Raw genomic sequence first — 14,069 nt, forward strand, 5'->3', positions numbered from 1 at the left:
TCATTGTAATTCTTATCAACACACAACACTGCTCACCAGCATATTGTGTACTGTAATGAATATGCATTGTACAATAGGGGTTGTGTTTGATTTCAATCTAAAAGTGAGTAATGGGTGAAATAGAGATGTTGATGGGAAAGGTTTATATGACCATAAGCTGTAACATAGGGATGTATGAAACAGAAACACACACACACACACACACACACACACACACTACAGATACAGCTGCTCACAAATGGGTCAGCGGTTACCTGGCTGTGTAAGCACTGCTGGACAGACTACATGTGGTGACAGACACACTCTCACAGTCACTACTGGAGACTGAGCTGAGAGGAGAGTCCTGAAAAAAACTGGGAATAACAAAAAAAAGAGGAAAAGCTAAATAATTAAATAAAAAATAAACTGATAACAGATGGGCAATATAAAATAGGATCTGTGAATGTTTACGCTACAAGAGTAGCATAAAGCAAAGTGCAAATAGCAAACAGAACATAAAACTCGATGACAAGATGTGGACTAAATTAGCCAGAGACCAGACGTGAAGGAAGTTTGATTTCAAAAGAGATAAATGACTAAGGTAAATGGTAAATGACTGTTGTTGAGGCCTACCTGCTATGAAACGGAGCCCTAATAACACATCACCCAAACACCACATATATAGCACAGTGCATTCTGAAAGGATTCAGACCCCTTGACTTTGTCCACATTTTGTTATGTTACAGCCTTATTCTAAAATCGATTCAATTGTCCCCCCCCCCCTTATCAATCTACACATAATACACCATAATGACAAAGCAAAAACAGATTTAATACATTTGCAAAATGTTTACAAATAAATAGCTTCTTCACATACAATTCCAGTCAAAGTTTCTTTCTTTGTACTGTTTTCTACATTGTAGAATAACAGTGAAGACAAAACAATGAAATAACACATATGGAATCATGTAGTAACCAAAAAAGTGTTAAACAAATCAAAATATATTTTAGATATTTCAAAGTCGCCACCCTTTGCCTTGATGACAGCTTTGCACACTAATGAGAAACAAGATTCTCTGGTCTGATGAAACCAAGATTAAACTCTTTGGCCTGAATGCCAAATGTCATGTCTGGAGGAAACCTGGCACAGTCCCTACGGTGAAACATCGGTGGCAGCATCATGCTGTGGGTTTTTCAGTGGCAGAGACTGGGAGACTAGTCGGGATTGAGGAAAAGATTAACAGAGCAAAGTACAGGAGAGATACTTGATGAAAACCTGCTCAAGAGCGCTCAGGACCTCAGGCTGGGGCTAAGGTTCACCTTCCAACAGGACAATGACCTTAAGCACACAGCCAAGACAAAGCACGAGTGGCTTCAGGACAAGTCTCCGAATGTCCTTGAGTGGCCCAGCCAGAGCCTGGAATCTAACATCTCTGGAGAGACCTGAAAATAGCTGTGCTGCGATGCTCCCCATCCAACCTGACAGCTTGAGAGGATCTGCAGAGAAGAATGGTAGAAACTCCCCAAATACAGGTGTGCCAAGATGGTAGCATTTTACCCATGAAGATTTGAGGCTGTAATCGCTGCCAAAGGTGCAAATGTGATATTTAAGTCTAAAAACCTGTTTTTTCTTTGTCATTATGGGGTATTGTGTATAGATTGAGGGGGGGAAAAAACAATTTAATCAATTTTAAAATAAAGCTGTAACGTAACAAAATGTGGAAAAAGTCAAGGGGTCTGAATATTTTCCAAATGCTCTGTATATTCATACCTAGTGTTCTTCTTGATCTCTTCCTTGGACTCACTGTCTGCCTCTCTGGTCCCCGTCCTGTCCCTTCCCCCGCTGGCCTGAGGCCTCCTCACTGTCCTGCACTGGTGGGAACAAGGTTCTGGGGTTCCCCTTACCCCAATGGGGCTCCTGTTCTGGCCCAGGCACTGCTGAGGCGCTGGGGCCACCACCACCAGGCACTTGTCACAGTGCTGGTCCCCTTCCTCCACCCCTGGAGCTGGCTCTGAGGAGCAGCGAGAGGGGGGAGAGTCCCCTTTCCCATGTAGGTCGTGTCCTGAGGAAGCTAGGCGGCAGGCAGAGGACTGGATGACAGAGCTGTGGGGCTTGCAGTGTTGGTCCAATCCCAGGCCCATTCCCAGCCCTGTGGTGTCCATGGTGAGGGTGTCATCATGGCCGACCTCACAGCTGCCGCAGCAGACACAGGAGTTGAGCAGGCAGTTTCTGGCCACCAGGGGGGCGCATGGCTCTGTCTCTGAGGAGGAGAGGGGTCGGGGCAAGAGCAGCTTGTCCACAGCCATCTCAGTCAGGCTGGGGGAGTGGGGGTTGAAAATGACGGTGGCCGATAGCTTCATCCCTCCCATGCGGTGTGCTATGACCTCAGCAGTTTCCGCCCCCTCCAGGCCCACCTCCCAGCCGTTAGTGTAGGGCAGGGGCTCCCGGCCAGGGCTGGGACCAGGTCGCTTGGTGCTGGGGCACTGTGAGGGATGGCTGTGGGGCTGCTGGGACAGATCTGACTGGGCTTCAGTGGGCCATCCATTCCTGGATGAGTCGGTAAGGGGGCCAGACCTGCTGGGCTGAGGAGAAGAGGGCTGAGGGGCGAGGTTAGAAGGCGAGGTTAGACGACTGCTGGTCACAAGGTCCCCTCCTGCATCCAGGTCCTCCATGAAGAAGACTCTGTCCTCCTCCTCGTGGTAGAGACCTGTCCTGCCCTGGCCCACCAGCATCCGGATGGGGGAGGCCTCGGTGCTAGAGCCACCGATAGAGCCCCCTCTGTTGGGGCGGTGGGCTGGGGACTGGCCCTGGCTGGGAGGGGACAGCAGCGTGAACATCTCGTCCCCCACGCGGTGCACCATCATGTTGAGCTGTTCAATCTCCTCCTCATCATATTGCATGGAGCAGGCCTGGTCCGCCTCCTCCGCCTCCTCACACAGACCACCCCGCTCCTCCTCTCCCCCCCTCTCCACCTCCTCCCACTGCCTGTCCTCCTCATCCTGGATGTGGGAGATGCAAAGAGACAGCACCTCCTGTTGCTCGCTCTCAGTCGGTTCCTCCGGGATGTCACCGGTGGGGCTGCTGGATGAGAGGGGGTCTGGGGTAGGGGGAAGCTCGGGGACTAGGGGGAACCCGTCCTGAGAGATACAGAGGCTCCGCTCCAGTGTCAACAACTCCTCCTCTGACAGGGTCTGGAGCAGGTCTCTATGGGAATAACACAACCTTAATAAGATACTTAAACGCCCAGCCTAAAATAATCACGCAATGAGGATGATACTGGCCCATGATTTTTAGACTGTTCGGCAAAGTCGAATTATGTTCACAAGATGGTTCAGAGCTATTTTCTACCTATGATTAAATACAGAGGACAATCTATACGTGCATCCTCTTAACAGTACCTGATCTTCTTCAGTAAAGTACGGAAGGGCCGGAAGAGCTCAGACATGTCCCCTGGTTTCCTATCCAGGTTGAGTGGACCTTCACCGTACACCACCAGACCACTGAGGGAGAGACCGGGGGATTACAACATGTTATTAGTATCAGAGACTTCTAGAAGACGAACAAGAGGAGACAGAGAAAACAACACTTACCACACAATGGCTAGTCTGGGGATTGTAAACATCAGAGCGGGTTCATAGTCATCGATCATGTCTTGGCTGAGATAGCCCAGCTTGAGCGCCCTAAGACAAAACACAACAAAGACGTGAGGCTGTGAAATAATATTGGACAACCACTTGACATTTTTTATAAACCCTGCATGCATCGAGTACCGTGTCTGAAACTCGCTAAACCACTCGACTGTCATCGGAGTACCAACTAACGTTACAAACCTAAAAACTCAAACCTAGCCTTCACACTGTCCCATTGCTATTCCCCGTGACATGGTTTGTCTCTTTCTCCTCCCCACCTCATACAACTCACCTCTCCACAGTCTCACAGAAGAGCACAATCACATCCTGCTGAACATAGTATTCTTTGGGAGACTTCACAGGCACCATGGCTGATACATAGCTGACAGACAGAGGGAATCATATAAAAATACATTAAAATGCATAGTCAAATATGTTGATGATGTCCAATAGTGTAAGATGCTGATGTCCTGTAGCTACCTGAGCTCAAACTCAGCAAAGAGGCTGTCGAAGTGGCGCAGCGTGTCCCTCATGCGGTCTGTGTAGAAGTTGAGGTCTCGGAGGGCCTGGTCTCGCGTGATGTTACGGACCTCCTCCAGACTATGGGTCAGGTCCTTGGCGAGAGGCCTCATGGCCATGCTCTCTATCTCCCTGTTCATGATGATGGAGCCTGCAGCCAGACACTACACGTAAAGATGAGAGAGAGAGAAGGGAATGACGTGTTATTTAACTCGTGTTAATTTAATTCAAATATTGTATATTTTTCTTCAAGACAAACTTGTCTATGCACAAGTGGCTAACAAGGAATAATGAGTTATACAATGATCCAGCTGACCATTACATTGTGAAAACAGATAGGAAACATGACTGTAAATGATGAATGCCTATAGTGTCAAGCAGACTAACATTCATGCAGAGTACGTATTGTTAATGTGATGTGACATGATACTGGAGGGGATACAGTACAGTACCTCAGCCCCAAACCACAGCTGTCCAGCCAGGTTGTCATGGCGAATCTCCTCTGGGAACTTGACACAGAAGTCTCTGTTGGCTCTGTCGCCAGGGATACATTCATCCATGATCTGGTTGATAACGTTCAACACATTGTCCTGCAGACACAGGGAGAGTGACAGGGATAGAGATTGAATAAATGAGTGAATAAACGTACTGAACAAAAAACAGGGTGTCAAGATAAAATGTACTGAATGAAAAGGGGCGTCAATAAGACAAATTCTGTTGGTGACGAGCGACCGCAAACAAAACGCGGAAGATTTGATCATGATGTTTCACAAACTACCAGACAAACTGTCTGGAGAACTCTGAACAGGGAACAGGCTGAAAACAATTAAACAGGCCAATGCACAGAATGGTCCCATTAGAGCCCTCAATCAGCCCTCAACTAAATCCCATAATTCCAGCGGTGCAGACAAACTGTCACGCACAGTGAGAGCTAATCAAGAGCTTGTGCCGCTGGCATGTACAACAGTTCGAACAATGAGCCTTTTCTCTCCCTCCCTCTCTCTCCAGGAACAGCACTACGTCGCTGCTGCTAGCCCCGAGGAGCAAGATTAAAAAGCTTAACTACCGACTTTATTGCAGTGCTGTACTACCTACGCCGTGGCCGGTTCCCAGTGCCCCCACCAGCCCAATGCTCATCTGGCCATTATCCTGTGTGCTACACTACAGTTTGGCCTAATCTTGAACACCATCAGCCTCTCATCGCACAACATGACGATGTTGAGATGATTACTACACTAGCAGAAGATAGATGGAGAGCTTGCTCACTCTACACGCCTACCCTCTAAGTTGATGCTTTGCCAGGAAAAGAGAAAAGAAGAACGAGCAATCTCTTCCACTGGTGCAGTCCATGCTGTAAGAGCAACTATGTCAACATAACTTGTGCAGCTTGGCACCTCTGAGGCCCACGGCCATCATGAAGAGCTCCTAACAGAAACGTTAGGGGTCGAGAGGACAACTCTCCACCGTCAGACCACTTGGCTTCCATTCGGGGGGTCTCATGTATAGGTGGTATTATTAAAGTTCCTTGTCTCAACGAGGTAACCTACATCAAAATACTTTTATAACTATGGGAGTTAAAAGCCTACCTGACAAGTATCACAGACACTACGCGTTAAACCGCATGTTGTTTCACAGAAATATTAGTGTGGAAGCAAAACACTAGCTGAGAGAATAAGAGGCTGTGTTGCGTCCCTGAAGCACTTATTGTCTTTCAGGGGGAAATATGGAACGAGCCAAACCAGGATTGATGATTCTCAGTCGCTGAAAACGTCCTGCAGTCCAGCTAAAAGCCTTTGGGTTTATGAAGCACAACATGACGCGAATACAAAAACTCAGCAGAGAGAGAGAGATGGCAGGAGAAGGGACAATGAGAGCGTGGAATGGAGAGAGAGAGAGATGGCAGGAGAAGGGACAATGAGAGTGTGGAATGGAGAGAGAGAGAGATGGCGGGAGAAGGGACAATGAGAGTGTGGAATGGAGAGAGAGAGAGATGGCAGGAGAAGGGACAATGAGAGTGTGGAATGGAGAGAGAGAGAGATGGCAGGAGAAGGGACAATGAGAGTGTGGAATGGAGAGAGATGGCAGGAGAAGGGACAATGAGAGTGTGGAATGGAGAGAGAGAGAGATGGCGGGAGAAGGGACAATGAGAGTGTGGAATGGAGAGAGAGAGATGGCAGGAGAAGGGACAATGAGAGTGTGGAATGGAGAGAGAGAGAGATGGCAGGAGAAGGGACAATGAGAGCGTGGAATGAGAGAGAGAGAGATGGCAGGAGAAGGGACAATGAGAGTGTGGAATGGAGAGAGAGATGGCAGGAGAAGGGACAATGAGAGTGTGGAATGGAGAGAGAGAGATGGCAGGAGAAGGGACAATGAGAGCGTGGAATGGAGAGAGAGAGATGGCAGGAGAAGGGACAATGAGAGTGTGGAATGAGAGAGAGAGAGATGGCAGGAGAAGGGACAATGAGAGTGTGGAATGGAGAGAGAGAGAGATGGCAGGAGAAGGGACAATGAGAGTGTGGAATGAGAGAGAGAGAGATGGCAGGAGAAGGGACAATGAGAGTGTGGAATGGAGAGAGAGAGATGGCGGGAGAAGGGACAATGAGAGCGTGGAAGGGACAGATGGCAGGAGATGGGACAATGAGAGCGTGGAATGGAGAGAGAGAGATGGCGGGAGAAGGGACAATGAGAGCGTGGAATGGAGAGAGATGGCAGGAGAAGGGACAATGAGAGCGTGGAATGGAGAGAGAGAGATGGCAGGAGAAGGGACAATGAGAGTGTGGAATGGAAGAGAGAGAGAGAGAGATGGCAGGAGAAGGGACAATGAGAGCGTGGAATGGAGAGAGAGAGATGGCAGGAGAAGGGACAATGAGAGCGTGGAATGGAGAGAGAGAGATGGCAGGAGAAGGGACAATGAGAGTGTGGAATGAGAGAGAGAGAGAGATGGCAGGAGAAGGGACAATGAGAGTGTGGAATGGAGAGAGAGAGATGGCAGGAGAAGGGACAATGAGAGCGTGGAATGGAGAGAGGACAGATGGCAGGAGAAGGGACAATGAGAGTGTGGAATGGAGAGAGAGAGATGGCGGGAGAAGGGACAATGAGAGCGTGGAATGGAGAGAGAGAGATGGCAGGAGAAGGGACAATGAGAGCGTGGAATGAGATGGCAGGAGAAGGGACAATGAGAGTGTGGAATGGAGAGAGAGAGAGATGGCAGGAGAAGGGACAATGAGAGTGTGGAATGGAGAGAGAGAGATGGCGGGAGAAGGGACAATGAGAGCGTGGAATGGAGAGAGAGATGGCAGGAGAAGGGACAATGAGAGTGTGGAATGGAGAGAGAGATGGCGGGAGAAGGGACAATGAGAGCGTGGAATGGAGAGAGATGGCAGGAGAAGGGACAATGAGAGCGTGGAATGGAGAGAGAGATGGCGGGAGAAGGGACAATGAGAGCGTGGAATGGAGAGAGAGAGAGAGAGATGAGAGAGAGATGGCGGGAGAAGGGACAATGAGAGCGTGGAATGGAGAGAGATGGCATGAGAAGGGACAATGAGAGCGTGGAATGGAGAGAGAGAGAGATGGCAGGAGAAGGGACAATGAGAGCGTGGAATGGAGAGAGAGAGATGGCAGGAGAGAAGGGACAATGAGAGCGTGGAATGAGAGCGTGGAATGGAGAGAGAGAGAGATGGCGGGAGAAGGGACAATGAGAGCGTGGAATGGAGAGAGAGAGAGATGGCGGGAGAAGGGACAATGAGAGCGTGGAATGGAGAGAGAGAGAGCATGAGAAGGGACAATGAGAGCGTGGAATGGAGAGAGAGAGAGATGGCAGGAGAAGGGACAATGAGAGCGTGGAATGGAGAGAGAGAGAGATGGCAGGAGAAGGGACAATGAGAGCGTGGAATGGAGAGAGAGAGAGATGGCAGGAGAAGGGACAATGAGAGTGTGGAATGGAGAGAGAGAGAGATGGCAGGAGAAGGGACAATGAGAGTGTGGAATGGAGAGATGGCAGGAGATGGGACAAGAGATGGTGTGGGAGAGAGGGACAGATGAGAGTGTGGAATGGAGAGAGAGAGAGATGGCGGGAGAAGGGACAATGAGAGTGTGGAATGGAGAGAGAGAGAGATGGCAGGAGATGGGACAATGAGAGCGTGGAATGAGAGAGAGAGAGATGGCGGGAGAAGGGACAATGAGAGCGTGGAATGGAGAGAGATGGCAGGAGAAGGGACAATGAGAGTGTGGAATGGAGAGAGAGATGGCAGGAGAAGGGACAATGAGAGCGTGGAATGGGAGAGAGAGAGATGGCAGGAGAAGGGACAATGAGAGTGTGGAATGGAGAGAGAGAGAGATGGCAGGAGATGGGACAATGAGAGCGTGGAATGGAGAGAGAGAGAGAGATGGGGAGAAGGGACAATGAGAGTGTGGAATGGAGAGAGAGAGAGATGGCAGGAGAAGGGACAATGAGAGTGTGGAATGGAGAGAGAGAGAGATGGCGGGAGAAGGGACAATGAGAGTGTGGAATGAGAGAGAGAGAGATGGCAGGAGAAGGGACAATGAGAGTGTGGAATGAGAGAGAGAGATGGCGGGAGAAGGGGAGATGGAGAGAGAGAGAGATGGCGGGAGAAGGGACAATGAGAGTGTGGAATGGAGAGAGAGAGATGGCAGGAGAAGGGACAATGAGAGTGTGGAATGGGAGAGAGAGAGATGGCGGGAGAGGGACAATGAGAGTGTGGAATGGAGAGAGAGAGATGGCAGGAGAAGGGACAATGAGAGTGTGGAATGGAGAGAGAGAGAGATGGCAGGAGATGGGACAATGAGAGCGTGGAATGGAGAGTGGACAATGGAGCGTGGAATGGAGAGAGATGGCAGGAGAAGGGACAATGAGAGCAGGAGATGGGACAATGAGTGTGGAATGGAGAGAGAGAGAGATGGCGGGAGAAGGGACAATGAGAGTGTGGAATGGAGAGAGAGAGAGATGGCAGGAGATGGGACAATGAGAGCGTGGAATGGAGAGAGAGAGATGGCGGGAGAAGGGACAATGAGAGCGTGGAATGGAGAGAGATGGCAGGAGAAGGGACAATGAGAGCGTGGAATGGAGAGAGAGAGATGGCAGGAGAAGGGACAATGAGAGCGTGGAATGGAGAGAGAGATGGCGGGAGAAGGGACAATGAGAGCGTGGAATGAGAGAGAGATGGCAGGAGAAGGACAATGAGAGCGTGGAATGGAGAGAGAGAGAGATGGCAGGAGAAGGGACAATGAGAGCGTGGAATGGAGAGAGAGAGAGATGGCAGGAGAAGGGACAATGAGAGTGTGGAATGAGAGAGAGAGAGATGGCAGGAGAAGGGACAATGAGAGCGTGGAATGGAGAGAGATGGCAGGAGAAGGGACAATGAGAGCGTGGAATGGAGAGAGAGATGGCGGGAGAAGGGACAATGAGAGCGTGGAATGGAGAGAGATGGCAGGAGAAGGGAATGAGAGCGTGGAAGAGAGAGAGATGGCGGGAGAAGGGACAATGAGAGCGTGGAATGGAGAGAGAGAGAGAGAGAGAGAGAGAGATGGCGGGAGAAGGGACAATGAGAGCGTGGAATGGAGAGAGATGGCATGAGAGATGGCGTGGAATGGAGAGAGATGGGAGAAGGGACAATGAGAGCGTGGAATGGAGAGAGAGAGATGGCATGAGAAGGGACAATGAGAGCGTGGAATGGAGAGAGAGATGAGATGGCATGAGAAGGGACAATGAGAGCGTGGAATGGAGAGAGATGGCATGAGAAGGGACAATGAGAGCGTGGAATGGAGAGAGATGGCATGAGAAGGACAATGAGAGCGTGGAATGGAGAGAGAGATGGCAGGAGAAGGGACAATGAGAGCGTGGAATGAGAGAGAGAGAGATGGCAGGAGAAGGGACAATGAGAGCGTGGAATGAGAGAGAGATGGCAGGAGAAGGGACAATGAGAGCGTGGAATGGAGAGAGATGGCGGGAGAAGGGACAATGAGAGCGTGGAATGGAGAGAGAGAGATGGCGGGAGAAGGGACAATGAGAGTGTGGAATGGAGAGAGATGGCAGGAGAAGGGACAATGAGAGCGTGGAATGGAGAGAGAGAGAGATGGCAGGAGAAGGGACAATGAGAGCGTGGAATGGAGAGAGATGGCAGGAGAAGGGACAATGAGAGCGTGGAATGGAGAGAGATGGCAGGAGAAGGGACAATGAGAGCGTGGAATGGAGAGATGGAGGAGAAGGGACAATGAGAGCGTGGAATGGAGAGATGGCAGGAGAAGGGACAATGAGAGCGTGGAATGGAATGGAGGAGAAGGGACAATGAGAGCGTGGAATGGAGGAGATGGCGGGAGAAGGACAATGAGAGCGTGGAATGAGAGAGAGAGAGATGGCGGGAGAAGGGACAATGAGAGCATGGAATGGAGAGAGAGAGAGATGGCAGGAGAAGGGACAATGAGAGCGTGGAATGGAGAGAGAGAGAGATGGCGGGAGAAGGGACAATGAGAGTGTGGAATGGAGAGAGAGATGGCAGGAGAAGGGACAATGAGAGCATGGAATGGAAGAGAGATGGACAATGAGAGCATGGAATGGAGAGAGAGAGATGGCGGGAGAAGGGACAATGAGAGTGTGGAATGGAGAGAGAGAGAGAGATGGCGGGAGAAGGGACAATGAGAGTGTGGAATGGAGAGAGAGAGAGATGGCGGGAGAAGGGACAATGAGAGTGTGGAATGGAGAGAGAGAGAGAGATGGCGGGAGAAGGTACGGGAGATGGCAGGAGAAGGGACAATGAGAGTGTGGAATGGAGAGAGAGAGAGATGGCGGGAGAAGGGACAATGAGAGTGTGGAATGGAGAGAGAGAGATGGCGGGAGAAGGGACAATGAGAGTGTGGAATGGAGAGAGAGAGATGGCGGGAGAAGGGACAATAAGAGTGTGGAATGGAGAGAGAGAGAGTGGGTGGGTGGGAGGATGGAGAGAGGAGGAAAAAATAAGAGGGGGAAAGCAGTTGGGGATCAAGCAGTGACCTTATTAGGAACATCCCCCTCTGGGCCCTGGGTGCACGAGGCTCAGGCACATTGGTGGGCCTGCTAACGACCTCCTCTCTGTCTGCCCCCCCTGAACACCAACCTAGCAGGCAGCAGCATGGCAGCCATCACTCACAAAGTCCAGACCCCACACACCTGAAGAAAGACCAGTTTAGAAGCCCTCCCCAACTCCAAGTGGACACAACAGTCTTCCATCGGTCATGTGACAGGTCTCAAACAGAGACAAATACATCCCCGAGGAGAAAAAGCGCAATCTCCCGTCAAGCAGACTAATATCCTATAGTGGATCTACATAACACTGACATAAGTCATTCAAAACAACCTGACAGTCAATCCTTTACTCTGACCCCATAGTGCCTGAAAACACCAATCCAGGTGTCATGATATCTATGTAGAGAAGTAGAGACTTCAAGATCCAATCTCTAATACCTCCACTTCATTGATCTTTCCAGAGTCACTCATCCAAGTCTTCATTCCTGACCTAGATAACCTGATAAAGGCTTTCAAAACAGCAACAAAACCTGATTGAGTCAACTGCTTGCACTCAGAGGGACTCCTTATCTCTCCTTACCACTGTGAACCGGCATGATTTAACAGCCCGTCCAATCAATGCTTACTGGGATAAATCGCACAACCCCTACCATATCAGTCAACTAATCTCAGGCTTTTTGCAGTTCAAACTCCCCTGTTGTAGAGTTTGTCGTCATAGTTTTAAACATTTGAGGTCAAACTTCAATACCTCACTTTAATTGGCATGGTGGACTCTTCAAGCGCTCTCTGCCAAACTGGCTTACAGCATTAACTCGCAAATTACATGTCTGATGGATTTTTACAAATTTATGGAGCTGGAAGTCTAAAAGAAATTAGAAGCATGGTGAAATGAAACGATAAGAGACCAGCTACAGAATTGTGGCAGTATTCCGAGGGTACTGAAATGAACTAGTGTCAGCCCCTATAGATTCTTACCTGACAGGATCTGAACTGGTTGACCAGCAGCGTACACCTCTGAGGCTCCTTCCTCCCATCTAGGCTGTCCAGTTCTGTGGCCACCTGGTTGAGCTCCTCATCAGCATAGTAGAACTGGGCCAGGAGCTGAGGGTCCGTCCTCTGTACAGACAGAGACGGAGAGGTTAAATAAAGCACTTCACATAGAGGTTTTTAATCGTAGTAGATCAGCTGAACATTGACATAAAGGGCATTGCACATGGGGAAAGGGTTTTAAATAAGGCACTCCCATCTCCTCTATATCCCAGTTACAATGATACGTCATGTGGGGCCTTTGACTTTATTGACAACAAAGACATAATACCATAAAAACAGGATTACAGAGGTGTACATGTATGACGTGTATGAGCACCAGGACGGTGAAAACAGGCTGGGTTCTAGAGGGTGGAACGTTAATAGATGGTTAATATGGTCTGTTCTCTCCCCAGAAGAGCAGGGGTAATTAGAGAGCTTGGCCCTGGTAAAGGATTTGTGTCATTATCTCACACCGTGTGCTGTTCCGTAGGGAAGAGCACAGCATACAAGAACATTCCATTCCTAAGCACATGCACGCCATTCAATAGGGCTGGAGAGAGAGAGCGCGCACGAGAGAGCGAGAGAGAGCGCGCACGAGAGAGCGAGAGAGAGCGCGCACGAGAGAGCGAGAGAGAGCGCGCACGAGAGAGCGCGCGCACGAGAGAGCGAGAGAGAGCGCGCACGAGAGAGCGAGAGAGAGCGCGCACGAGAGAGCGAGAGAGAGCGCGCACGAGAGAGCGCGCGCACGAGAGAGAGAGAGAGCGCGCACGAGAGAGAGCGCGCGCACGAGAGAGCGAGAGAGAGCGCGCACGAGAGAGAGCGCGCGCACGAGAGAGCGAGAGAGAGCGCGCGCACGAGAGAGCGAGAGAGAGCGCGCGCACGAGAGAGCGAGAGAGAGCGCGCGCACGAGAGAGCGAGAGAGAGCGCACGAGAGAGCGAGAGAGAGCGCACGAGAGAGCGAGAGAGAGCGCGCGCACGAGAGAGAGCGCACGAGAGAGCGAGCGCACGAGAGAGCGAGCGCACGAGAGAGAGAGCGCACGAGAGAGAGCGCACGAGAGAGAGCGCACGAGAGAGAGCGGAGAGCGCACGAGAGAGAGCGAGAGAGAGAGCGCACGAGAGAGAGAACGAGAGGGGAGCGAGAGAGAACGAGAGGAGAGCGAGAGAGAGCGAGAGAGAGAGCGCGCGAGAGCGGAGAGAGCGAGAGCGAGAGAAGAGCGAGAGAGGGGGAGCGAGAGAGAGAGAGAGCGAGAGGGGAGAGAGAGCGAGAGAAGCGAGAGAGGGGAGAACGAGAGGGAACGAGAGGGAAGAGAGGGAAGAGAGAGAACGAGGGGAAGAGAGAGAACGAGGGGGAACGAGAGAGAACGAGGGGGAGAGAGAACGAGGGGGAGCGAGAGAGAACGAGGGGAGAGAGAACGAGCGAGAGAGAACGAGGGGGAGAGAGAACGAGGGGGAGCGAGAGAACGAGGGGGAGAGAGAGAACGAGGGGGAGGGAGAACGAGGGGGAGAGAGAACGAGGGGGGAGCGCGAGAGAACGAGGGGGAACGAGAAGGGGGAAGAGAGAACGAGGGGGAGGGAGACGAGAGAGAGAACGAGGGGGAGAGGAAGAGGGGGAGAGAGAGAACGAGGGGGAGAAGAGAGAACGAGAGAGGAGAAGAGAGAACGAGGGGGAGAAGAGAGAACGAGGGGGAGAAGAGAGAACGAGGGGAGAGAGAACGAGGGGGAGAAGAGAGAACGAGAGGGAGAAGAGAGAACGAGGGGGAGAAGAGAGAACGAGGGGGAGAGAGAAGAGGGGGAGAGAGAGAACGAGGGGGAGAGAGAGAACGAGGGGGAGAGAGAGAACGAGGGGGAGCGAGAGAGAACGAGGGGGAGCGAGAGAGAACGAGGGAGAGAGAGA

The 14,069-nt window shown here is 50.9% G+C and overlaps 1 protein-coding gene across 2 annotated transcripts in view; it reads right to left on the reverse strand.

The window, feature by feature from the left end:
* The window catches only part of LOC112261712 (lateral signaling target protein 2 homolog), a 67,535-nt gene that overhangs the window by 15,771 nt on the left and 37,695 nt on the right, over nt 1-14,069 (reverse strand). Inside the window, exons 2-9 of one of the 2 annotated variants that reach the window (XM_024437287.2) lie at nt 12,122-12,262; nt 4,581-4,718; nt 4,090-4,292; nt 3,902-3,991; nt 3,571-3,660; nt 3,379-3,480; nt 1,751-3,184; nt 255-353 (exon numbers count right to left, since the gene is read on the reverse strand). In XM_024437287.2, coding sequence (XP_024293055.1) covers nt 255-353; nt 1,751-3,184; nt 3,379-3,480; nt 3,571-3,660; nt 3,902-3,991; nt 4,090-4,292; nt 4,581-4,718; nt 12,122-12,262 — 2,297 coding nt within the window. The remainder of the gene's footprint in view (nt 1-254; nt 354-1,750; nt 3,185-3,378; nt 3,481-3,570; nt 3,661-3,901; nt 3,992-4,089; nt 4,293-4,580; nt 4,719-12,121; nt 12,263-14,069) is intronic. The other variant, XM_024437288.2, reaches the window with a different exon arrangement.

The sequence above is a fragment of the Oncorhynchus tshawytscha genome, linkage group LG11 (genome assembly GCF_018296145.1).
Source record: "Oncorhynchus tshawytscha isolate Ot180627B linkage group LG11, Otsh_v2.0, whole genome shotgun sequence".
Lineage (NCBI taxonomy): Eukaryota > Metazoa > Chordata > Actinopteri > Salmoniformes > Salmonidae > Oncorhynchus > Oncorhynchus tshawytscha.